General features: G+C 45.1%; 1 protein-coding gene across 1 annotated transcript in view; it reads right to left on the bottom strand.

The window, feature by feature from the left end:
* Nucleotides 1–457: 457 nt before the first annotated feature.
* IGFBP4 (insulin like growth factor binding protein 4) overlaps nucleotides 458–27,652 on the bottom strand; it is a 39,702-nt gene continuing 12,507 nt past the window's right edge. Inside the window, exons 2-4 of the mRNA XM_083470274.1 lie at nucleotides 6,002–6,168; nucleotides 3,793–3,927; nucleotides 458–2,655 (exon numbers count right to left, since the gene is read on the bottom strand). Of these exons, the coding sequence (XP_083326400.1) occupies nucleotides 2,521–2,655; nucleotides 3,793–3,927; nucleotides 6,002–6,168 (437 nt within the window). The 3' untranslated portion in view covers nucleotides 458–2,520. The remainder of the gene's footprint in view (nucleotides 2,656–3,792; nucleotides 3,928–6,001; nucleotides 6,169–27,652) is intronic.

The raw sequence follows: 27,652 nt of genomic DNA, 5'->3' as shown, positions 1-27,652 counted from the left end.
TGAGGAACTCCAACCAGCAGGTGGCAGCAGAGAGGTGGCCGCAGGGTTGCAGGAGGGAACCCCTAACAGGTGGCAGGAGATGATGGTTTCTGGGGAAGATAGTAGGAATTGCAAGGCCAGGTATAGGGTAGCTCTAAGCTTCCCCTCCTAGGTGGCTTTCAGCAATAGTGATTTCAGCCAGTAGTGTTTCAACCTGTGAAGCTAACTAACTGAATCATTCTACAGGAGACCCATTGTTCTTCTGTCCCTCACAGAGAGAGAGAGAGAGAAAGAAAGACTCCTTTTCCCTGACCAGATAAGTGATCCCTCCTCTTCAGCTTTATATTTGGGGCTTCCTGAATGTAGGCTCCCCACCTCAGGGCAATGATAGGAGCTTTCCATTTCTCTGGAAGTGGCCACTCATAGTACTGAGTTTAGTTTTTGTTTTTGGATGAGAGGGAGAACAGGAGACTTGCAATATCTTTGTGACATTTCCTTTATTTACAAATATACAAGCATACAAGTGGAAGCAAATGGGCACTCCAACTGCAGGTAGAATATCTTTCGGAGAGCAACTGGAGCAGTTCTCCAAAATGGCTTTCCTAGATTTCAGCTCACTCCACATAAAAATCCTCAGAGCTCCCCGGAGCCATTCAGATGTAACACAAAATCATGGCTTGCTGTTACACGATGACCATGCCCTGAGTAATTTTAAATTTGCAGTCTCTTCTCCTTCTCTCGCTTACCTATGTACAGCTATGCTTTTGATCTTTGCTGTGGCAAACCCCCTCCTCTGAAAGTGTAGTTTACATTGGGAGGAAATCCCCCATTGGTGCTAACATGGGGAGGTTTTCTCCAAATATTAGTTTTAGAGGACAGCAGCAGGGAATGAAAAAATTAAACTCCCCCTCTGTGTCTGCTGGAATCCCAATAATTTCTCCCTGCCCACCAACCAAGACTTGAAATCCTGCATTTTAAATGCAAAGGCACATTTAACATCACACCTAGTTTGGATCTAATTGCTTCTCTTACACACCCACCACCACATACCTGCTTTTCAGGGTACTGGTCTAAGACCACCACCACCACCTCTCTAGGTGAATTGTCTAGGAAATACCCACAGCCATCAAAACAGGAATGGTTGAGCCTGCTGCCCTCCAGATGTTGTTGAACTACAAATCCCATCAGCCCCAGCCATCATGGCCGAATGGTCAAGGATGTTGGGAGTTGTAGTCTAGCAACAGCTAGAGGGCTGCCAGTTGTCTCCGCCTCTTCATTTAACAAGCATTAGGATCCTTTTGTTTAAAATACCTGACTGTCATTGGGTGTCTTTATGCAAAACCATAGTAGTAGACCAATTCACAGCCATTGAGACCAGGTAAACCAGGTTACCTTATCATTGCTAAAGGAGGCTTTTCTTTATGTCAGTTCTCCTCCCATCCCCCACCCCCACTGCAAAGCCCAATTTAGCTTGCTAAGAAGTGTACCAAGTATACGGACAGTTCCTCGTTGTGCTGGATGTTCCTGGTGTGGAAACGATCCACACCCGTCACGATTGATTTTGATTTGTGTGTTGCTTATTTTACCGTTTATAAATAGCTTTTCCAAGAAATGCTCAGTCTAGGCGATGTACAACAATCATAACATTTTTTTAAAAAAAGAAGTTTCAATAAACAATGAAGAACAGTAATATTCACAGCAATTTTAAAAACATTGCCACCAATATATTAGCAGATAATCACAGCACTAATTGCACGCAGAAGCCTGGTAGAGAGGCAGGGCAAGAAGAGTCGCCATGCAGAAGTATAAAGTCACATGTAGACTTTAGCTCTTAGTTGAAACCCATAAGAGAGGGATCATAATGAATGTACAGGGTTGACACCAACTAGATGTCAGAAAGAGGAATATGGCTGCCTCTCTCCCAAGCCACATCTCCCTGTTTGCTGGGGTAGGAGGGTGAAGAGGACTCTGATGGTGGGGATCTAGATCTTTCTCTCCAAAGCAAGGGCACTCAACATGGTGCCCTCTGAGTGTTAGGCCCCAACTCCCACCATCCCCAGCCATTGGCCATGTTGGCTGAGGAGATGGGAGCTGATGTCTAACAACTTCTGGAAGGCCATGTGTTGGCTACCGCTGCTCCAGAGGCCAAAAGCAGAAGTGGGCCTACCTGGGGGGCAAAAACTCTCAAAAGACCCATCCAAGTACTTAAGGTTAAAGCTTATACTGCTCCCCCACCCCATGTTGACAAGTCAAATGGAATGTATTTTCCAGAGAATCTGTGAAGAAGGAACAATGATGGCTAATTCTTACCCAATTAAACACCAGAGAGATGTGGATGGGCTAGATCATGTCAGGCTTAGATTAATGTAGTTGTGAGGGGATAGGGGCAGGTGTAACTGCCATTATCAGTCCCCCTAAGGAACAAAAACAAAAAAAAGAGAGCATTGTGGTAACATCCCCATTTGTGATCCATCTGTTCATCAAACAGCGCTATGGCAGTTCATCAAGGAAAGCCTCAGCGTCCTGTTCTCTTCAGTCAAGTCACTCTTGCACCCCATCTGCAGGTTGGTGGCAATCCAAGTCTCCCTTCAGCTCCAGGCTTCCTGGCAACTTCACCCCGGTTTTCCGATCTACACACCAACATTTCCCTCGTTGCCCATCCAACGCTGGATGACACTGAAAGGGCAGAGGAATAAAATTAGAATTGACAGTTCTTTATTAGGATTTAAAAGTACCTGATCCACCTGTGTCCACCTAGAGCCACAGGGAGGAATATATTCTCAAGCAACATTTCTCTGATGAAAATAGTGACATCCTATTCAACAACAACAACAACAACAACAACAATAATAATTCTATTGTTTACCATCTACCCATCTGACTGGGTTGCCCCAGCCACTTTGGGTGGCTTCCAACATAATAAAACATTAAACATTAAACATGCCTGCAGATGTCTTCTAAAGGTTGTATAGTTACTTATCTCCTTGGCTCAGAGGTTGCATACCTCCATACCCTCCAACATTTCTCCGATGAAAATAGGAACATCCTAAGGAAAAGCAAGGGACGTGGGTGGCACTGTGGGTTAAACCACAAAGCCCAGGACTTGCCGATCAGAAGGTCAGCAGTTTGAATCCCCGTGACAGGGTGAGCTCCCATTGCTCGGTCCCTGCTCCTGCCAACCTAGCAGTTTGAAAGCACGTCAAAGTGCAAGTAGATAATTAGGTACCACTCTGGCGGGAAGGTAAACGGCGTTTCCATGCGCTGCTCTGGTTCGCCAGAAGCGGCTTAGTCATGCTGGCCACATGACCCAAAAGCTATATGCCAACTCCCTCGGCCAATAAAGTGAGATGAGCGCTACAACCCCTGAATTGGTCACGACTGGACCTAATGGTCAGGGGTCCCTTTACCTTTAAGGAAAAGCGGGGCATTCCAAGATCAAATCAGAAACTGGGATGGCTTCTGTAAATCCAGGACTGTCCGTGGAAAATAGGGACCCTTATAGGGTCTGGCATTCTCCGTGGCAGTCCTTAAGTTGTGGAATTCTCTCCCCACAGAGGTGCATCTGATGCCTTCACTAAACAGCTTTCAGCAATTGCTGAAGATGCACTTCTATACTTTTGGCTTTGCAAGACTTGTTATGTTTTTAAGCAGAAGTTGTATACTTGGGCTCACTTAACACAGCCTGGTTATGTCTTAACTAGTAAATGCATAGCATATGCTCATGATTTATACACTAAATGATGCTGGTGAATCAAAGGGCAGACAACACAAAACTGAGGTCCACCCATCTTTCAGCCAATGCTCCAGTATTACCTGTTTGGGGTGGAAGTTCCCATTGTGGTCACAGTTGGGAATGGGGATTATGTACAGGTCCTCATGGGTTCTGGTTTGGGAAGCTGCTAATCTCTCCAGCGCTCTGTGAAGTTCACTCTGACATGAGCCTTGGACCTGTTGGCAAAACAGTAGGAGGCAACGGAGTCAGAATGTGGATGGCAAGAAGTGGGGAAGGCGTGGAAGCCCCAAGCAGAAGCACCACTGTGCTTGCAGCCTCCTTGTTGGAAAGGATGGAAATATCTCCAGGGCTGAACTGTATTCCCCTTTTTTCCAGTATAGGACAATATATAGCTGCTATGCAGCAAAAATGCCCTGCTCTATCTTTGCAGCTCTATCTTAAACATAAACTGGGGTTGTGAATTAAATGAATCAAATGAAGGCGATTGCTTTGTGAGAGTGGCCTTGATTTGGAGAAAGGCTGATGGGGATCCACAAAGCTGAACACAGCCTACCAGGCGTGTATGGTCACATATCAGTGGCTTGATAAACCCGTTTTGCTGCCTTACCTGGAATTGTAACCATGTACTGTAAACATGGTTGGTGGGCTGTGTTCTGCTTAGTAGGTCACATAAGCTGTGCTGCACATATGTAAACCAAATCACGGCGCTGTGTTGCAAAAGGCTGGAAAGCTAAGGCCGCCCAATGACATTTTTTTAATCAGCCACGTTCTCTCTTGCACAGCCTTTCTTGGATCTCTGCTACTGAATTGTTCAATGGGATATGGTGATGAAAACTTGAGATTCATAGACCTGCTTGTAGAACTACTTCCTGTCTGTGGTACAAATATGCACAAGTGACATACTCATTCTGATTTAACTTACAATTTTCTGGGTTGACCTCTTGGCCTGCACATCCTATTTTAGCAACAGCTGTAAGAAAAACACTGGTGCCTAATTTGAATAGTAGAGTGCTTGGTATCTGGTGGGAGGGGCTTGTGTGTTCTGCTCCAGAATTGGCCCCTCCCTTCAGTGTGTGTTCCGTTAAGAATGTCAGTTAAGAGGGACTAACTGCCTTCTTGTTTCTTGCCTCACACTTTCCTCATGATGTTGTATTTAGTTTCTCTCAGACATTATGTTATTTTGTTACAGTTTTCTCTCAGTTTATTATTAAAGCTTGTTTACATTTACGTGAGCCACTTATTTTGTTCAAAGAAAAAGAAACTGCTGAAGAATGGTGGAATATCCTAAACTTGGGTGAATGAGGGGATATTCCTAGTTTGCCAGGATTGATTTTGTAAATCATCCCACCTCCACAACAACTTGTACATTTCTACAGAACCATGCTCCTCGCTTTTAAGATTAACATGTGATTTAGAAAATTCCATGGCTTTATTCAAAGCGCACTGGAGTTTTCTTGGATTATTATTACTTAGAAATAAACACACACACACACACACACACACACACACACACACACCCTACTTGCCATACGTTCGGGTTTCCCTCAGACATTTTGCCAATTCAGCAAAAATCCACCTGGATGCCATTTTGCTGCCCGATTCCCGGATGTGTCCAAGAATACCCGAACGTTTGGCAGCCCTAGTTGAAGCAAGTTGGATGATGCCTTTATTAAAGCCACTTAGAGGCAGAAATGTTGCTTTACTTAGCTCTGCTGTGAAATAAGGAACATGTGGCCCTTCAGATGCATTTGGACTACAATTCCCAACCTCCTTGACCACTGGCTATGCTGTCAGGAGCCAATGGTAGTTGGGGTGCTTCCATTTCTGTGTGGAATTCAATTATATACTGGCAAATTCAGGTTGCGCAGTTGAAGTTGATTCAGAGCTCTTCCACAACAAACCCTGCACCCACCCCCAAATAGGAACTTTTTGCAATAAGTAAAGAGATGGGGAAATGCACTGGGTAGTGTAGGACAACGCTTGTGGCAACACTATATAACCTCCCCTCAAGCAAATCAGAAAAATGCTCAGTAAAGAGCCATTGCCATTTCACCTCCCCACCAAACTCTGGCCATAATCCTGATCTGAAAGCACACCAAAGTGCTCACAAAATCAGGACAAAATGTTCATAAAATGGCTCATTTGGAAGCAACCTTGGAGTCCAACATCTGGAGGGCCAAAGGTTTAAAGGAACAGCAAAGTCGGGCGACAGAAGTGTGGAGGTACCTAATCTGCTCAGATGGTGGCTTTTCGTTCCCCCACCCCTGAAGAGAAACCAGGACACCTCACCACTGGCCGGGTGTCCTCCCGGATGGGCAGGTTCCCACTGGTCCTCATTTTGACAACAGTGTTTATCCGCTCGCGGTTCCTCGCTTGCTGCTTCTGACGGCATTTTCTGTCTTGGATGCTGCAGGGGCTGAAGTTGATGGTGGGCGGGAGGTCAACCTCCTCGGGATCTAAATAGGAATGAAGTCACAGCGGCATGAAAATAATTGCCAGAGGGGATTTGTTTTAGGGGCTGGAGCTTGCAAAGAGCAGTCTCAACACATTTTTGAGGACACGCACACCCCAACAGTTAGCCGCCGCGTTGGTTGCTTTACAGGGAATGTCAGTGTGGGGGCTTCCTGAGTTTCCAAAAGATTCTGCTCTTTCCCTGCAGTTCTCACTGTGAGGAAGCCAGGCACATTGACTACGCAGCTCATGCTGACCATTGTCAGATGTGTGGACCAGCTGGTCCTGCATGTTTGAAACAAGGCGATATGCTCAAGCAGATTGGTGCAGCTTCTAAGAAGAAATATATCTCAGGTTCAAGGCCTGTGACCGAGAAACCTTGTCCTGTTCACCTACCATTGCAAATCTGTCTGGGGCGCAAAGGAAATTATCCCTGCATGTTCCTAGCACTGAAAGCAGGTTCCATAGCTAATCTCCGGCTGAGGTTTTGCTCAAAAGCAAGCACTCCTGGAGTGGTGAGGCAGAGGCATTCTGCACATGCTCAGAGGCTAATACTTCACATATTCCAGCGATGGCAATCAAAAGAGGAGCTGGGCCTGTGTCTTGGCAGAAATCAAGTCTTAGAGAGGATGTGTGGCTAGCAAACTGGGCCACGAAAAGTATTTTTTTGCCAACCCTGCTCTAAGTTGGCCCACATACAAGCCTTTCATGGATTGCCTCAGCCTCCCTCCCCTCCATCCTTTCTCTCTTCTAAAGCCTGCCCAGTTGGCTTCCTCTGAGTTTCCAAAGTATGGCTGTTCTCCCTTTAATCCCTCTTTTCCAAGTGGGCCGCATCCAAGTTTCCATTCATTTATGTGCAACTTTGGATAAATTTCTCGTCAGCTAACAAACACTGGAGATGCGGCTTTGCTTGCCTGTAGAGCAAGGGGACAGGGTTTTTCCTGTAGGTAAGATCTCTGCTGTTCCCTTCCAAAAAAAAAACCCTTAGGAGGCAAACTTCACGAGAGGCTGAAGAAATAGAAGTCTATTTTACAAAAACTCTCCTGTTTTCAGTTATTACACCTAACCGGTTTTGAGTGCCAACTTCATCAGATTCAGTAGTCTCCTTATGAGGGGTTCCTCTATAGAGAACTCACATTGACCATGTTAATACATCATGGTAAACTATGGTTTAGTCATGCTAAACTATGGTTTGGCACAGGACAGGGGACCTTTCGCCTTTCAAGTGTTGCTAAACTACATCTCCTATCTTCCCCAGCCAGCATGACAGTGGGGGTTATAGTGCAACAGCAACTGGAGGGCCAAATGTTTCCAACCCCTGGTATATCATGGCATGCAGAAGCAAGACCTTTAGCTCTTCATCTAAACCCTCTTTTGGGTGCCCCTTCTGAGGGAGGCCTGAAGGATGGTGGCAAGGGGGGGGAGGGCTTTTGCAGTTGTAGGTCTTTGTCCGTTGAATTCTCTCCCCAGTTAGGTCCACCTGGTGCCATCATTAACTTATTTTTGGTGCCAAGTTAAACAAAAAACTCCCTCCTCCCAGGCATTTGATAGATAATGGTGATTTTGCTATATGAATACAGTATATGTTTTTGCTGCTGTTTTATTGGCTCCCTTCTCTGGATTATTGCATGTCTTTTATGGTAATAGATGGTTCTTTTTTTCTAATGTTATTATTATTATTTATTACCAACCCAAAGTCTCAAGTCAGGTCATAACCATTTACAATACATTAAAAACATTTTAAAACAAATCACCATCACAATAATAGAGTAGATCTTACAACTATACCTCTCAAGTGCCAAACGCCAGAGTAAATAAGGCTGGGCAATATCTGGTTTTCAACGTTGTGATATATCACCAGCTAAACATCACTATAGAATGATTCCAAATGGGATCCGTTCTGGAGCTCTGGTCGGATCCCAAGGAATTCACAACTGGAGGTGCAGCTTCTGCACATGCGCACCGAAACCCAGAAAAATATTTCCAGGTTTGCCGCATACGTATCCTGAAGGATACGTAACCGGAGGTGGACATAAGTAGAGGTACCACTGTATACCAATATATCACAATGTTTGAAATAAGGATGGACCTACATAGAGGCATTGGCTGGCTTCACGGTTTTCCCCACATTGTGCTTTTTGCATAGCGCACGCACACACACACACACACACACACACACATCCACACACATCATGAATCATAACATATTGCCAGGTCAAAAATTATGAAACCAATATCACAATATGGACTTCAAACCAGTTTTGTTCGATATATTGTGCAGCCCTACTCTTCCACATTCACCAAAAACTGTATAGTGAAGCTGCCAGTTGCACCTCTGTGGAGAGGGAGTTCCACAGTTTAGGGGCTGCCACAGAAATGACCTCCCCCAAGCAACATTTCCCCCCAGCATCTGAGGGCGTCAGACCCCCCCCCCCAAGTGGGCCCCCTCTCCTTTCTTAACACACAAGAGGCTCTGTAGGGAAGGAGGTGGTCTTTCAGATATCTGGAGCTTACCTTCAAATTTTGTAAGTCACTTAATGCCTCTTATGCAGCAAGCAACTAATAAATGTAATACTAATGTGTTCTGTTCCTGCTGTACAGCCGAGGGAAAGATCTTATGATCTTTCTCTTCCACTTTTTTTATGTCATTGGGACCCAGAATTGCAGTTACCATCAACGGTGGTTAAATTCAACCAGTCAGCCTCAGAAACCACAGTTTGAAGTTGGCTTGTTTGAAACTAACCATAGTTAATAGAAACTGGAGATGTCATTCCAAGTGACATAACTTATCCAAATCAAAAGCTCCTGAGCTCCTTCCTTTTGTTGCACAGGCAGAGGAGAGAGGATGAGGATGAGCCCAAGGCTTGATGTGGCTCGTTCCTGCTTGTACACCTCCACAAAGATGCAGCTGCTATGCCCTTCCTTGTTCCCCCTCAACCTTATAACCTCCAAAGCCACTTAGTTGGGATGCATTGTATGATCCCAGCCTCCCACTGAAGACAGCCAGAGAAGGCCTGTTCAGAATCGCTATCCATCATCTACGGGGGCAAATTTGATGAGACATTCATCCTTTTTTCTAATATATGCTGAGCTTTCAAATTCTTAAAATTCTGCTGTTCAGGAGCCAGACTGCGTACGCATAACTAGCAGAAAATGCAGTGATGTTGTTTCCTCCTGCCGTGTTTCAAATTGCATTTGCACGTGACTGCACACATCAGTGTAGCTGAATGTGTTTCCAAGCCACCTGCTGTCTGTCCAGACCAGCGGGTGGTGATGGGGCTTGAATGTCTTTGCATGGCTTTTTGTTTTCAAATCAGATTAAAGCTGGTTTGAGAGGAAATGCATCAATACACAGTATTTCTCAAGAAACTACAGGATGGATGTGGATTGTGGCCAACTTTGCAAACCAGCAATGGGAGTGCACTGAATGCAGGGTAAACGAGAGTGCGTACACAGCCTTTATGTTGCACTAGGGAGGATAGTCATTTGTATTTGCTAAATTAACAGATACATACTTTTTAGGCACTAGGCAAAGGTGTAAGTTGAAGTGTGTGTTTTCATGAGGAAATGGGTCACATGTGTGAGTGTTTAATGAGACACGCCAACTCAGCCACCAAAGCCTCATGACAGTTAGTTTTCTCTGCTCTCTTCTGTTGTTAGGGGCTATTATTTTGCCTCATGTTAAACAGGTATATCTAATATAACCTGAGTGAGGCAGACCAGGATTAAGGGTATGAGGAGCCTAAGGCAAATAGGAATGAAGAAGCTAAGTTACACTACTTCATACATTCCCTCTTCTACAAAACTATTGAAGGTAAATTATCGTTGCAAATTTGGTTACCCTTGCTCCGGGCCCTGGAGGTGCTACTTGGATAACATTACACCAACACCAATTGAAGCACATAGCCTTTGGGGGGGGGCACAGATCCTCACGTTCTGATTGAAATGGTTGAGGAAGTGCCATTAACTAGACAAAATCAGCACCTGAGGAGCCAGTGAGGAGGAGGAGAAGAAGAAGGAGGAGGAGAAGAAGAGTAGTTTGGATTTGATATCCCACTTTATCACTACCCTAAGGTGTCTCAAAGCAACTAACATTCTCCTTTCCCTTCCTCCCCCACAACAAACACTCTGTGAGGTGAGTGAGGCTGAGAGACTTCAAAGAAGTGTGACTGGCCCAAGGTCACCCAGCAGATGCATGTGGAGGAGTGGGGAATTGAACCCTGTTCCCCAGATTACGAGTCCACTGCTCTTAACCACTACACCACACTGGAAAGGAGATTGTTGCCTTTCATTTTCCACAAGTGCTGGGTGCTTGCAAGTGCTTGCAAGCCCAAGCTGGCCTGGAGAGGGGATGAAAGGGGCCAGAGTAATGTGGGCATTGTAAGTTTCTTATGGGCTGTAAGTCGGCCATCTCAAATATATGCCACCAGGCTCCAATAAGCAGCAGTGGCTGCAGGTTTACTTTGGCTCCTCCCATTGCTGTTACCTGTGCTGCCATTATCTGCCCTCCTGCCCCTCTTCAACGGCACATCCAGCTCAGTCTTCCTGACTGTAGATCTACCCACTCCCACCCCAGGCCCAAAGAGAGAAGCCGTGTTGGCTGGGATCAGACTGACAATGGAGAAAGAAAGAGTGCTGGCAGCCTGGCAGGATAGTGCACGTTTGAAATGTCTGCATGCTCAGTATCTGCTTTCTCTTACTCTCCTTGGGGCAGCCCAGCTCATTTCGCCACCTGAGGCAAAACAGGAATTGCTGCCTCCTGGCACACTCTGCCCCAGCTCTCGCCAAATCCAGCAGGAACTGGGGCACTTCTCAAAGTGTTGCTGCTGGCTTGGCTTCTCAGCTCTGCCTCTCCTCCAGCCCCTAGTGAGACCAGCATTGATTGTTATCAACCCTAAGCAAAACATGGAGGTAGGTGAGTCAGCTCTATATTAGGAATCTGTGTTACCTACCACCTGCAGGGAGGGTTAAAAAATAAATAAAGGATTTCCTTGCAACAGCAATGTACCTAGGATTATCAGCAGATAGTCCTGGCAATCCCAGGCAATTTGGGACAGAGAGCAGGACTCTGCAAAGCACTATTCACGTCGATGGCGCTGGAAATAATGGTGGTGGCGACAGCAGCACCTTGAACATCTTAGCTTTTGTTGAAAAATAAGCTAGCCCATATGACTAAGGGAGAAAAACAGTTGCTGATAGGAAGTGGGTATGGGGGAGCAGGACTTTCAGTGGACATAGAATAGATTGTCACTCAACTACATAGCTTCTGGATGCTGGCTTCTCTACTAGCAGCACACCTACTGACAACCTTCAGACCACCCCCCTTCCTCCGTTTCGCCCCAGTCTCCAAAATCTTTGAAAGCCTGGCTCTGGGAGCCAAAATAAATGGTACAAAGTAAGAAAACATAAACCACATGCAGAGTTTATTCTGCAGGATCTAAGCCTCTTTGGTGTAGCGCTTGACTTCCATTAGTGCCAAATGTTAGGGATCCTAAAACTGTCTCTTAGGTGATAAAGCCCAAGCTGTGTCTCTCTGGAAAGACTCAGGGTTTCCTAAGGTGCTCTGACTTTACAGCAAGGAAGCGTGTATTGATAATGCCTCTGGCTAAGATTACATGTAAACACTGTCTGTTTACGCAGAGCCCATCTTTGGTTTTCTGTTGGTGCTAGTTGCATTTAAATGCTTGTGACTGGGTGCAAGACAAGCAGGAAGGAAAGTAGGGAAGCAGCAAACCTATTTTAAAGTGGGGGGGGGAGTGTATGGAGGTGGGCCATAATACCCCACATCAAAAACCTGATATCAGCAGTACAGTTTAACAAACAATACACTCGTTCTCAGACTGAAATAATAACTAAAATACGGTAAGTCATCCGGAAGAAAAAGAAATGTATTTTGAGCCAGTGACTGATGAAGGGCATTAATAATAAGGTTTCCGTTAAGTGAGGAGAAATAAATCTGAATCTGTCAGGAGTGCATGTATATTGCCTTCTTGGGCTGCCAGAAAAGTGGGAAATACAACCCACAGCTCATAAAAAGGAATCAGATTCCTCCCTGTCCCCTCATTCTTCAAACCTGGCAAGTTAACCAGCATAATTATTATATCCCGTAATCCATCTACCGGTTCGGGGTAGAGGAAGTAACCACTTCCCTTACAAGCTAAATCCACTTTGACTGCCAACAAAATACTGAAAAATAGAGCTTTATGTGGAAGCAGTGGGCTCTCAGATGGCAACAAATGAAACAGAACGATGTTGGGATATTTCTCTGTTGGCCTATGTAGAATAAAGCCGTGTGTTTGTAAAATCTGTTCCCAATAAGTCTGTTTCAGTGGGTGCTCTCACCAAAAACAGTGAAAAATCTCCAACAACCCACACATTTTCCAACTACCGGTGATATAATGAAGTTGAATTAGATGCAGCTTGAAAAGTCTTGCATACCAGCAACTAATAATATTACATTCTAGGCTCCTGTTGCTATTTTATTAGTGGGATTCAAGCGGATACAGGCAAATTCAAGTTATGAAATTAAAGTGGATTTTGCACTTTTGCACAACAAACCCATTTCTTATTTAAAACAAAAACAAACAAAAAACCCACAGACTTTCTGCAATAAGGAAAGTGATGAAAAAATGCACAGGAAATTATAGGATGGCAATTGCTTGACATGACAAAACAAAACAAAACAAAACACAGAGAATACAGAGAGAAGTTTGGAGGGAAGGCGAGCTGGATCTGGAACTTGCCTTAATATTGACAGATGTCTTCTGATGAAATTTAAGTACGCCAAAGTCAGGAAAAAGAACGGGAAGTAGTCCAGGAAATCGTTATTGTTTATGTGCAAAATATGGTAGATATTGGTACATTAGCAGGCTTTGATTAAACGCTTGCAATTAGTAGTGATGGGGATAAAATTAGAAGGGGGGAAAATAGATAAGCATAGATGTGGAATGCATGCACGTGCAGTGAAATGCATGAATCCCGGTAAAATACTTCCGGGTATGCCGCGCGCACATCCCGAAGTTGACATAAACAGAGGGTTATGTAAATGGACAAAAGTACAAAGATTCACAAAATGTTTAGGGGTATGCGTACCCCTGCGTACCCCTCCCAGAAAAAAGCACTGAACTTTGATCATGTCACCTCTTCCTCGCCTTTTCCCTAAACTAAAAAGTCTCAAACATGACAGCTTTTCCTCATACGGGGAATTGCTCCACCCCCTTGATCATTTGGGTTGCCTTTTTCTGAATCTCCAGTAATCTTTTTGAGGTGAGCTGACCCAAACTGTACATAGTATTCAAAATGCAGTTGCACCATCGATTTGTATAACAGCATGATATTGGCAGTTTTATTTTCAACTCCTTTCCTAATGATCCCTAGTATGGAATTTGACTTCTCTGCAGCTGCTGCATACCAGATCCATGTCTTCACTGAGCTATCTACTATGACCTCCAGGTCTTGAACATAGATGTGAAATTAAATATATATTTTGCTATTACATGCCTAACTTCACACTTATTACATTGAATTGCATTTGTCATTTTACCGCCCATTCTCTGGGTTTGGAAAGGTCTTTTTGGAGTGCTTCACAATTTCTCTTTGTTTCGGTAACCCTGAACAATTTATTATCAGCAGCAAACTTGGCCACCATGCTGCTCATTCCTAACTCTAGATGGTTTATGAACAAGTTAAAAAGCACAGGTTCCAATACTGATCCTCGGGGGACTCCACTTTCTACATCGCTTCATTTGGAGAACTGTCCATTTATTCCTATACTTTACTTCCTGCAACTTAACCAATTCCTGATCCACAAGAGGACCTCTCATCTTATTCCTTGACTACTAAACATCCGATATCAACCTGTCAGGGAACTCCCATCAGTGGCGGAGGGAGAGAGCAAGCTCCAGAGGGATCCCAGAGAGCGTCCCAGGATTGGGAGAGGCAGCCCATCTTCTGGGGAAGGGAATCAGCGTAGCACCAGTAGAGAAGGGGGGCAGATGGGGGAATCGGCGAGACGGTCCCATGACCCCTTGCCGGGGACCAGCGGGGAGAGTAAGGGTCCTCCGCTGCCTACACCCTCCTTGTTTCCGCGCAGGGAGAGTAGGAGGAGACTGGGCGTCAAAGAGCTTCTTTGCTGGAAGAAGTTTAAGAAACGCCCACTGACGGATTCTGCCAGCGATTGAGACAGCCACGGGTGAGTGGCTGTCCGGACAGGAAAGGTTCACTCAGGCAACCCAGCCAGGTGTTGGCACAGGCTTACGCACAAGCAACCCCTAGAACCACTACACAACCCATTCGCCTTATGTGCTTCAAATTCTCAAAGAACTTTAATAAGTTTGTGAAACAGGACTTGCCCTTTCAGAAACCATGCTGGCTGTGCTTCAACAAGGCTTGTTCTTCTGTATGCTTGTGTATTTTATATTTCCACCAGTTTTCCTGGGACAAACGTTAAACTAACTCTCCTGTAATTTCCAGGATTCCCCCCTGGATCCCTTTTTTAAAAAAATTGGGTTATATTGGCTACTTTTCAATGCTCAGGGATGGAGGCTGATCTGAGGGACAAGTTACATATTTTGTTAGAAGACTATCAATTTCACATTGCAGTTCTTTCAGAAATCTCAGGTGGATGCCATCCAGCTCTGGTGATTTGCCAGTTTTAAATTTTAGGCCTAGAACTTCATCTCTCGTCATCACTGTCTGCCTTAATTCCTCTGACTTGCCTCATACAAAGATGAGGAGTCTTCAGGGTTCTGCTAACAACTTTCAGCAGCCTTATATAACTACAGTTCCCAGGATTCTTTGGAGGACACCATGACTGTACAAAGTGGTATGACACTGCTTTAAATGTATAGTGCAGATGAAACCTATGGAGAGGTGGTGGAGTGACATTTTGGGAGGCCAGGCTCTGGCACCATGCCTCTTCACCTCCACACCTGGATGAACCTTCATTTCCCTCCACACCAAAGGTGGGAAACCTTTTTCAAAACAAAGACTGCATTCCTTTCTTAGGCAGCCTTTCTGGGGCAACATGCCAATGGCAGCCAGATGCAAAAGAAGGCAAAGCAATGAAGGTGAATTTTACTGTTGTATAGTAGGCTGCTTTCTGCAGGCACTCGAACCTCTCTCTTTGTCATCCAACCGGGCAAGCAAGAAGCATTATCTGAATTCAAGGACAAATTTCAGGCCAGCAAAAACACTCCAGGAGGGTGGGAAGCAGGACTGGTGAGGGGTGATAGCCTAGGGAAAGGCACAGTGGCTGGTGAGGGTCCCAAGGGCCAGATTGAGAAGCCTGGCCACCTTGAACCCTCTGAGCTCTATCCTTGGCCATTTTAGCACAATAGTCTGTGTCTCTGTTTGCACAAAACCATCTATCTTAAATTAAAGCATCATCATCTGCACTATTTCAACTAAGGATGAAAAAGCAGCCAAAGAGTTAAGATTCCTAGCAGAAGCTGAAGAGTTAACAACACAGGCGACAGGCTTTCATAAACATTATTGTTGGCTTGGTGCCCCCCCTACATCCCGCTGTTGGCGGGTGAGTCCATATGTGCTCGCGGTGGTGTCCATATGTGTTTGCGGTGGTGTCCTTCCCTCCCTGCCTGATTTCTTCCTGCCCGCTGACCCAGGGCTATGGCTACCCCCACTGTCTCTCCAGACACCCTGCAATGTTTTTAAAAGGCAGCTTTTAGGGAGCTGGGGTCGTGGTGGGGGGAATGAGGCGAGGCACCCGCTGAGTGGGTCTCGGCACCGTTTGAAGAGCACAGTGGGCTGGTGCTGTCAGCATCGCCCTTGAGCCAGTGCCACTAATTGGACTCATAGACTTCAGCCCCGACTGGGCTAGGCGAGCTAGGTAGCACTTTCAGAGACCACCTTCTGCACAGGAACAGGTTAAAGTGCTGTGGACTCACAGCTTAGAGTTGTGAGCACCGGATTCACTCCAACAAGAAGACAGTCATCGTACAGCAGAGTATAGCAGAGCATAAACAACTCGGAGAGCAGCTCTGTAGAATATCTTCTTTTATTCTATCTACAACTATAATACACAACTATGTACAGAGCTAAATGAGGTCTAAGCAAAAATGCTGAACTGCACTGAGTGTCTGCAGCTGCTTATCTATACACACGATCTCTCTAACACTCAGTCTTGCTCTCTCTCTTTGAGGTGAGGCTGGAGCGGAATAAGTAGAGAGCAGAAACCGCCCCCTCCTCTCTGGAGAATCAGCAGGGAACATCAGCAGATTCTTGGATATGGGAGGGGTGAAATCTCCTCAGGTGCCATGCACACACACACACACACACACACACACACACACACACACACACCCTCGAGGCCGCTGGTACCAGACCATGGAATAGGTGTTCATCGAGGTGGGCGTGCCGCAGGGCACCCGCTCAAGGAGTGTCGAGGATGAAGCAACATGTACACTAGAGGACCAGGAACTGATACGAATCACCTTGGGGGAAAAACACACAAATTCTTTGCTTGAGAATGGGTATGCTGCTGATCCTTGGGTCCAGAGCCAGATGCAGAGGAAGCTGATGCTAGAAAGGTTCCAGCAAGAGAACCCTGGATTTGACTTCATTGGGGTATAAATTTCTGGAAGCTACAGCAAAGGAGGGCCATATATCTCTAGTCTTGGAAGACAGTTGTCTGTTGTAGAATTGGCCAAAGAACGCACCTGTGAGAACTAGGCTTAAGAATAGTTCACTGCTTCTTCTAGACAGATCACTGAACGATAATAAAAAATGGGGGGGGAGGCAGCTTTTAATTGGCACTCATGCAATGTGGTGAAATTGCTCAAATTTAAGAGCAAAATTAAAAACGCTAAATATAGGAAGTGGTAAAAGCATTTAAGAGGGGAGGGGTAAGGAAGCAACATCCTGAGACAACTTGAGGAATGCATCAATTACACTTAGCGGCGGCTGCTTTGGACGCTTTGGGAGAAGTGGAGGCGTGGAGGGAGAGGAAACATCATGTTAAAGCTGATTTAGGCTTAACCAGGCAGCAGGATCAGCCCAAGACATGCTGCTGCCTGGGACTAAGGACAGGGTGGCGCCCCACAAACCCACACCCCAAATTTCACACAGGGAAGCCAGCTGGAGCAGCAGTTGAACCTTACTTCAACGCTGCCAGCAGGGCAACAACAGGCCTGAGAGCAACAGACTGAGCTTACGGGGCAAACACACATAACCTTGTCTTCTAAGGCATCATTGCTACTCCCTATCCCAAACATTCCTTGACTGAGGCAGCTGCTTCACTCTGCCCAATGATGGGGTTGGCCCTGCCAACCAGTCCCTTTATTCTCATAGCCAAGAGGTACGAACACCTTTCCCAACAGGCTGTAGGTCAAGGGTGCTCAGCAGCTACCCCAGAAAAAGCTTGGTAACTGTTGTAAAAGCCATCACCCACTTCCCTCCGTCCCCTACTTCTATTTATGTGCCTCTTAAACCATAGCAATCAGAAGGCACTGTGCCAGGGAAACAGCTGCTTGAAGTTTAAAGGAGGCTGCGGTCTCCCACCAAGGCCCTGAAGAAGAGCCCTGTTGAGTGGAGATTGGCATGTGGTGCTTGCAGGCTGCCTGGGGGCATAGAAGGCTTACATCCCTGCAGTGCCACAGATTTCCTTGTGTGGATTTGGGCAGATCAGCTTAGCCTATCTGTCCCTAACCTTTCCTCTTTTTTTATTGGGTTGATTTAATTCAGATTAATTCAGAAACTGTTAAGGAACCCTGATGTCCTTTGGAAACGTTTGTCATATGAGCAGGGGCGGTGGAGAAGTTTTTCTAAAAGACACCTTGCCTGAAATTTAAGAGTTTTCCTTTATTTTGTTATTTGCTCTTCACATTTATATCCCAAGGGAGCTCAAGGTGGTGTACTCTTATCATTTATGCCCACTTATTCACTTTGATCTGCAGAACAGGCACTATTACAGGTGCCACAGAGTGCCTGTTCCATAGTCGTGGCCAGGTGGGGATCTGAACCTAGTCCAACAGTCTAACCACTACACCACACTGTCTCTCACCGAGTTGAGTGGATTCTAGAGCACAGTGCTAGTCTTACAGAGGATAGATCTCTCAAGGGTTGTCTGGTGTAAAAGAACCCTAAGAAGAGAGAGCAGAGCTCTTGAAGTTGCCCATCAACAGTTGGCACCTAGATAGAGCTTGGTCACAGTTCCCCCTCCTCCAGCTATGTGTTGCATTTCTGTTTAAATTAGTTATTTTTCAATTAGCATTTATACATATGAATCACTGCATGCAAATTTTATGTAAATTGCTATCCTCTTTTGACTTCTTTTTTTGGTGACGCATTTCCTCTTCTGCTGCTGATGTGTATGTGGCCACCGTATGGGGCACTATTGTGACCTACTATTGCCTGATCAAGACTTTACTGAGCTGCATGTACGCCTGTCCTCTCCTTAGTGTCCTGCACTAAGCCATTAGGTGGCTTAGTATGATGACCTGTTGCATGACTCTGCAGAATCAATGTGGAAATCAATGTGGAAAACGTTTCCCGAAGGCAGAATGTTTGAAAACCACTGGTTTGATTATTCATCCTGAACGATTAAGTAATGCAAGGTAACTGGAAAGTGGCCAGAGTTAACAGCAGTCTGTTTGTTTTTTAAGCGTTTGCGGGTATTTAAAGAAATAACAGACCTGCCTGTCCACAGTAAATTTGTGGAAAGCATTACAAATAAGGCTAGAATTGTTAATCAAACAGGAAAAAAGCCATAAAAACAGAGGAGAACCTCCTTATATGGAAAGCAGTATAGTTCCAATTACCAGGTGCTGAGGGCGGGGGGGGGGGAGGAGCAGGACTCCGTGGAAAGGGAACACACAGCAGCAAATTCCAGTGACTTATCCCCCCCCCAAAAAAAAAGCAGGGGCATGGCATTATCTTTGTGAACATCAGGGCAATTGATGGGCCCTCCTTACTCTGTCAAGGGAATGAGGTGATAATGGGGCTTTCAGGTCTGTTGTGGCTGGTTAGCACAGATGAAATGGGAATGAATGGATGAATCTTTATTTGTGTCAGCCATCGGCCATAGCAATAAAACAACAATACGATATACAAAGAATAGAAATACCAATAAAAGGTTGATAATGAAATGGGAGAATGAGGAGGATAATCAAGCAAAGGCAAGACACCCGTACTTCTTTCCTTTTACAGGGATCCTACTTCGCACTAGCCGTTTAAAATAGCAGCACTGCTTTGCAAGAGAGTTTGCACTTCTAATTAAAAGCTAAAGCTTGCATTCAACTGGCTGGAGACCTTTTGCCAAAGCTTGAAGTATCTTGCAGGCTGAATTTATGCAGTCAGAAGTAAACACAACAGAGTTCAGTGCAGCTTACTCCCAGGAAACTATTCACTCAGCATGGCAGTCATGCTAATCCTAATAAATTTGATTTTTTGCAATGTAAAGGTAAAGTAAAAGGGACCCCTGACCATTAGGTCCAGTTGCAGACGACTCTGGGGTTGCGGCACCTATCTCGCTTTACAGGTCAAGGAAACCGGTGTACAGCTTCTGGGTCATGTGGCCAGCATGACTAAGCCGCTTCTGGCGAACCAGAGCACGGAAACGCTGTTTACCTTCCCGCCGGAGCAGTACCTATCTATCTGCTTGCACTTTTGACGTACTTTCAAACTGCTAGGTTGGCAGAAGCTGGGACTGAGCAACGGGAGCTCACCCTGTCGCGGGGATTCGAACCACCGACCTTCTGATCGGCAGGCCCTAGACTCAGTGGTTTAGATCACAGCGCCACCCACGTCCCGCAACCCGCGTTATGCAATGTACTTCTACTTTTGGGTGAGTATATGCATGTGTGTGTACACACACACCCCAATACACACACAGGCAGAAAGACAGATGTATCTTGACCAACTCTGCTGCCTGCATTTTTTGACTGTCCTTGGGCACTGTCTCTGTGTGTTTCCCGTTGTCAGATTCCCTTATATGACGTTTCTTCACCAACCATATTTTCAGAGAGCCAGGATAGGATGTTTCCACATTCAGTAGCCAGGTTATAGATCATAGAATCATAAAGCTGGAAGGGACCATGAGGATCATCTAGTACAACCCACTGCAATGCAGAAATATTCCACCCAATGTGGGGCTTAGACCCACGGCCCTGAGATTAAACGTCCCATGCTCTACCAACTGAGCTATCCCTCCTGTGTGCCCTGGTCAGGATGGCCAGGCTGCCTGGCCATTGAGGAGATCCAGCATTGCACCACAGTCTGAACAGGTAAGCGTCAAGGAACCCCATGCTTAGCCTGGCAAGTTGCAAACTGTAGCTTGTTTGACAACATGAAAGGGGAGCTGGGTGGGAGGGGGAAAGGCCAAAAGCGAAATTCAGCCGCGTAGAGTCTTGGCAATAAGCTTTCTGGGTTAAATGTGATTCCAGCGGTGGAATAACCAGATGTTGGCAGACGGGGAGGCGAGTGTCAAGAGAGCACATCTGCTTAGTTTGACATTTCTTGAAAGGGGAAGCAAGCCCAGGATGCTGTGAAGCCAGGGCATTTAAAGCTTCATATTTTGGTAGAGTAAACATTATTTCTCCCCAATGTGCGTGTGTGTGCGTGTGTGTTCTCCTTTGCTCTTCTTGCTGAACTTATCCGCAGCTGCAAGGTCGAGATGTCATGCCGCGTAGCGCACGCTCCCACGCCCGCTGCGGTCTGCATCGAATTATCGATCTCTGCGAACGAAAAGAGTTCCATGGCGCTTTTGCTTTGAGGATGAGCAACCCTGGCAGACTGAAACAAAACTGTCTGCCAGAAGAACCCCAGGCCTCTTGCCAGCTCTTTTGAATGAAACTGAACAGGGACCCCTCTGTGGAAGCCTTTGAACGTTACAGGACATGTTTTAGCACTGTCAGAGTGAGGTAGGCTAGCTCTGCAGAGGGTAGGCCTGAAATATTGCTTCTACAAGCCGTTGGAAGAAAAACACAGCTGACGACCCTCGATTATCCAGGGACGGGTATCCCATTTTATCCTGAAGATTTCAGTGTGGAGCAAATGGAAACTGAGAAGGAGAAGAAAGATATACCAAGAACAGGGGTGTCCACACAGGATACTGAAGGCTCCTCAGGCAACTGAGCTCTGGTTGTGCCTTGAATTTATATTTCTTCTTATCAAATAGAAACCTTGGAAGAACAGAAGAGGCTAACTTTGGGAGAGACTGATTGTTGCCTTCTACTAAGCCGGCCAAAACTAAGTGTGGGATTCCATTCTGGGTTAAACACAATTCCAGAAGTGGGATGTAACCAGTTTATTGGTTAGGTGTGAAGTAAGCTTGGTGTCTTTCCCTGGGCACACAATCTGGCTCAGCCTAGCCTTTCCCAACCTGGTGCCCTCCAGATGTTTTGGCTGACAAGGGCTATACCGCAGTAGTAGAGCATCAGCTTTGCATGCAGAATGATCCCTGGTATCTCTGGGTGGGGCTGGGAAACCCTGGAGAGCTGCTGCCTGTCAGTGTAAACAATACTGAGCTAGATGGAACAGTATAACTGTTAAGTTGTGGGTGAACATATCAGACGACACAGCGATTCTTCAAACAGCTCTTGTTTATTCACAGGCCAGAACAAAACTGAACTGAAGGGTTCAGCCAGCTTACTTATATAGAGCTCCACTAAAACACAACAGTAACCACTTTCTGCAACTATCCAATCACTGAACGTCACGTTCAATCCCTTATTTGCATATGTGGACCTGAGTGAAAACTATAGTATCCCCCTGCTGACCCAGGGTGAAAACTTCAGTACATAACAATAACCCACTATGGCCATCAGGTTGGAGAAGGCCAATCTAGCATGAAACTGTCTACACAGTCTTTCTTTCTCAGGTTAAAGACATTCTCAACTCTACTACCTCAGGCCCGGTTTTTACAGACATGAAGCAACAAGGGGAAATCCTGATTTAATGTTTAAAAAGTATGGTTTGGCATTTGAGGACAACAATGTCATGTGGACTCTGAAACAGAAAACACTTGTGGGCATGAGCAACACAAGATTTCCTATCTGGAAACAACCCCAGTCTTGCTTGAAGCTGTGGCTTTTCTTAGAGAAGTAGTCATTGCTGAAGAGATAATGTGAGGTGAAACTGAAATGCTGGCCATGTCTGTGGTAAATTAATTTCCCCGTTCTGAGATGCACTGAAAGATGCACAGGACTGCCCTGCTGCAGCCCGCTTCCCCTCAGAGTTAAAGTCTGGTACCAGTAGCTGGTAAAATTTCTTTTGCTGTTTCCTTTCTCAGCCTGCCCTCCCCCTTCTGTTCATTGTTTCCCATGGAAAGGAATCTTCAAAAGAAGGGCTGCCCTCCAGAATACCAGCCAAGAGGCCTGTCAAGGCCTACGCTTGCAAATGTCAAATGATATAAAGGTCCCTCCCTCCTTCTGAAACATGAAAGCTCCCTCAGTATTTTGCGGCATTTTTGGTTGGTTCTAAAAAATGCTGTTTCCTAGCTGTGGATTTTGGAGTTTTTTGGACCAGCATGGCTGCCTTTCCTTTTTATGTCCTTCTGCCTAGACACACCTGGGAATTATAGTTCCGAAAGCCAGGCTAAGGGTTTCTCAATAACTCCTCTGCTTCATGTGTATACGACTACTACCAGGGGCCTTTCAGGGAAGCCACAGTGTCCCCTGTTCTGAGGAAAAGCAGGATATTCCAGGATCAAATCAGAAACTGGGACAGCGTCTGTAAATCTGGGGCTGTCCCTGAAAAATAGGGATACTTGGAGGGTCTGCCTTAGCAGCTGAAACAACTCCAGGCCTGGTTAAATCCATGTGGTGGCTTTTGACATGCTGGAGGACAGAAGTTAGTCTTAGAAGTTAGCCTGAGTTTAGCTTGTTGCTGAACTTCTTTTACACTACAAAACTTGTCAGGCTGCAGAAATAGTGGGTAGGTTAAAAAGAGTGGCTACATACCTTGTGGGATTGTGGGATAAGCTTCAAATGCACCCCCCAAACCCCAGCCTGACCAAACTGCGTAACATGCAGAAATGTTTGCGTTTCTGGTGCCCATTACGGAAACTGCTTGGGGCAGAGGAAGTGGTCTTGGCCTGTTCTGCAAAAATTGAAGTTTCTCCCTTTCTCTCTCGATCTCCAAGAGTGTTGAATTTAAATGGGAGCAAATAAAAACATTTTGAATGAAGCCAGATACAAACAGAACCTTTTTAAAATAAGGTCACTGGAACGTGGAAAGGAGGAGGAGGGAGGGAGGAATTGGCCACAATTGGGAAAGGAAATTTGATCACAGATGCAGATCTGGAAGGAAAAGCTGGCCCTAATTTCCTATATTGCACCATGACAAAGGCCTGATTCCCAATTTGTCAGTGTTCCTCATGCGGCAAAAGTCAACAGTCTCACATCCCAATTCCTTAAGCAAGGTTATTTGGATTCAAGAGCAGAAATAGCAGTTTTCTGGCTTGGCGTCACAGAACCAATCTGCCTAGGTGGGATGTAGGTATGAGCTTAAAAAGAACTAGTCACTAGAGTGTGTGTGTCCCTTATTTTAATCCTCATAGACCAAAAGTATAAAGTCTAGTGGTTTCAGAAAAGTCTCCCAATGGAGTCACCAAGTTACATAGGACAATTTTTAAAAAGCCAAAATACCATATTTTTTGCTTTATAAGACTCACTTTTTCCCTCCTAAAAAGTAAGGGGAAATGTGTGTGAGTCTTATGGAGTGAATGCAGGCTGCACAGCTATCCCAGAAGCCAGAACAGCAAGAGGGATCGCTGCTTTCGCTGCGCAGCAATCTCTCTTGTTGTTCTGGTTTCTGAGATTCAGAATATTTTTTTTTCTTGTTTTCCTCCTCCCAAAACTAGGTGCGTCCTATGGTCTGGTGCGTCTTATAGAGCAAAAAATACGGTACTTCATATTTATAACAGGGCCTTTTCCCTTCATATAAATACATATTGCATGAAGGTGGCTGACACCAAATCATGCCATATGTCTGTTAAGCCCAGTACTCTGTACTCCAGTTATCAGTGACTCGCCATATTTTTAACTGCTGTAACAGAATATACTGCTTTGCCATTTATTGTCTGAATAATTAGCGTTTCCACCTTTCCTCCCCTCACACAGCTCTTTTGCCTTTAACAGATGGAAAATATAAATTCACCAAATGAAATTTCTCCCGGCATGCAGATGCACTTGAGGGGGCAAAGCTGCACCAGCTAATGGTTTGCTTCTCATTACAGGCACAGAAGCCCTTGTCAGCAACAAAACAAAGTTGGCAATGCTATGAATGAGGCCTCTTTGGAATTTGCAAATTTGCATGCTCCTTTACCAGCAAAGACAGGAGGAGGTCCGCATGAAGATGCTGCCTTTAGCATGGTTTTTCCATGCTGAGTTTCAGAAACTCAAGATTCTGTTTTCTAATAAAATACCAAAGTCATACCCTCCAACATTTCTCCAATGAAAATTGGGATGTCCTAAGGAAAAATAGGACATTCCGGGATCAAATCAGAAACTGGGACGGCTTCTCTAAATCACAGACATCCCTGGAAAACAGGGACACTTGGAGGGTCTGCAAAGTGTGGTTCCCAAGCAGGAAGCTATCTACGCTCTGCTAATTAATCTCCAGAATGTGGCAGTGTAGAGATGGCCAACTTTTCAGCAAAAGGACTCACGTATTTTAGAAGGAGGGAATTGGCAAAAACGCATTTTCAAACCCTGGCAGCATTGAGACATGTCAAACTGGCACCGCATGAAATTCCCTCAACAACTATCAGACGTGCAAGATCTCAAATGGTGGGCCATTCCTGTCAGAGACATACTACTAGCAAGTGGCTCAGTTGTCTTTGCACATTCCAAAAGGTGCACACTTGGCCCTTTTACAGTGTCAGCAGAAAATCTGAACGTCATACTCAAGTTTCTTCTATGACAATGCAAAAAATCCCATGGCCAACCTCAGATGACATTTATGGCTACATTTATACAGCCACCCCACCCAGAATCATCTCCCTAAACAACTGCTGCTTGAGTAGTAGACTCCTTGCTAGTAGACTGTCCATCTGGTTTGGATGGCTAAGCACCACCAGCACACCTGCCCTTCATTAGTTATCTAGTAGTTTGTTTTTCAAAAGCCTTATTATTATCATCAATAATAATAATTCATCACATTTTGGCCTGGGCAGATTTGGCTAATATTCACTGGGGAAACAAAGGCCTCAGCCTTTGATTATGAAAGTGGAGGCAGAGTAGAGAGAAAGTCGATCCAGAACAAGTCAGCAGTTGTTTCATCAAAGCCAGCAAGGGAGACCATGCCTGATTGAGGGGGAAGGGACAGAGGGAAATTAAAACATATTTGGGGCTGTAGAGAGACAGTATTTGTGAAAAAGCACAGAACCAAATCGGTAATACAGGTATCCAAACCATGAAAAAGACAAAATTCAGTGCCTTCTACTACATCAAGGGTGGAAACCTGCAGCCCTCTAAGTGTTGCTGGACTACAATTCCCATCTCCCCATGTCATTGACCATAATGGTTGGGGCTGAGGTAAGCGTGAGGTTTATCATCTGGAGGGCCGCTAGTTCCTCAGCCCTGCATTAAAGAAGCAACCCTAATATCTGATAATACTTACAATGGTTAGTAACTACCACAAGAGGGGGACACAGTTAGCTGTAGACTCTGTTGCCTGGCAACTAAAATGAATGGAGCACTGCATCCTGGAGCTTCCTTTTCTTATTTTTTTACTTAGCAAACCATAAGATGGGGAGAGAAGCATTGTGGCTTTTCTGTTGCCTAGCAACCAAGTTCCCAGGTATGAGGCGGAGATTGCATTTTGTCCCATCCTTCATAATTTTCAAATGTCTTCTTCCGTCACCATCACCAATACTCATTTAAAGGCATGTTTTTAATCTTAATTGGTTGCCTTTGCTTACTGCCAAAGAAAGTGACACAAAGTACTTTTCCCTTTACATCAGACTCGGTCAGCAACAGGTAGACAAAGAACCTTCTTCCCAAAACACGGGCCTTAAAAAAAAATTCCTAGAAAAACAACCCTCTTGCCAACTTGTACCTTTAAACCACCTTTGCTCCTTCCCTCCCCCGGCACCCTCCTCCTTTCCTATCTCTGCCTCCTTCCTCACCACCACTGCCAAGGGCATCGATTACCCTTTGTCACCCTACAAAGGACAGAGCCAAAAATAACAATTTCAGGAGATTCTGTTCCTGGTAGTGAGGAGACACACGAGGCAAAAATGTTTACTCTCTGGGCTACACATTAACCCACTCACCCAGCAGTGTCTGCTGGGTAGAAAATACAAGCAAGAAATCAGCAGTTTGGTCCAGGAGGATTCCACTCATCCATGTAAACTTCAGGCATGGCGTTCTAGATCAGCACACTGTCTTGTGTGGCAGCCGGACATCCTAGGGATGTTCATCGCAGGAAATGTCTGCAAATCTCTCTTGTTGTTAGACTCTAGAATACAATGTTTTGGCTCTCAAAGGTAGGAGCCACCAATAGACCTATCCCCTCACATATGTATGTATCTATCAAGGACGGAAGGAAGGAAGGAAGGAAGGAAGGAAGGAAGGAAGGAAGGAAGGAAGGAAGGAGAGAGAGAAAAATTATGGTAGCTGCCAACCTTGTTACAATGATTTCTCCACAGAAATATTTAGTAGAAGGCAAAAGATTTATGTGATCTAAAGAGAAACCAGGGTACCTTGGTTTCTCCTCAGATCATTACAATGATTTGAAAACAAAACTGACATATCAATCTATGGTGCAACCACATTTAGAATACTGTGTACAGTACTGCTCACCTCACCTCAAAATGTTTTTTAAATAAAAATAATATTATCCAGTTTGAAGATCTTAATTAGACCTTACATCTTAAGCGCATTACATTACTCAGTTTAGAGGACAAACTGGAAGGGAAGCAAGCACACAACTTTATTTATTTAGAATGTTTTATCATATCCTTCATCTTTCCTGAGCCTAGGGCAGATTGCAGATTATACATGCACAAATACTAATTATTGTTCCATGTTATTATTATTATTGATTTGTTATTTTAAATAATAAGATAATGATAATGCAACACTTAGCGCAAAAGAAATAGGTAAAACTAGCAGTCAAATCAGTTAAAATGAACAAAATCAAGGTTTGCTCCTAGCTCTCGTCAAGTGTTTGGCAAGAAATCACACGTAATGATTTGCACACAATGCTAAGACAACACTGGCTTGTTTTCAGCTTAGGGAAATGAGAAGCATGGCAGGTGCACATATGCATGAGCACAGTTGCACGTTCATGGTAAGCCACTTTGACATACCACAATGTACAGTCGAGGTCACTTCTCAATCCCAACAAGTGATGGGAAAGTTTTTCCTGTCCGCTGATGGAGGAAGCCTTTCCGCAGCCTTCATTCTCCAAAACTGGTCCTATGATGCCTCAGCTGTTTCCTGGATGCCTTGTATTCCCAGTTTCCACTGGAGGCAGGGAAGCCAGTTTCCTGCTGCAATTTCCAGGGTTGTATCCTTTGGGATGCCA

Source organism: Podarcis liolepis, assembly GCF_965112155.1.
Source record: "Podarcis liolepis genome assembly, chromosome: 13".
Lineage (NCBI taxonomy): Eukaryota > Metazoa > Chordata > Lepidosauria > Squamata > Lacertidae > Podarcis > Podarcis liolepis.
This window is presented reverse-complemented; position numbering and strand designations above follow the sequence as displayed.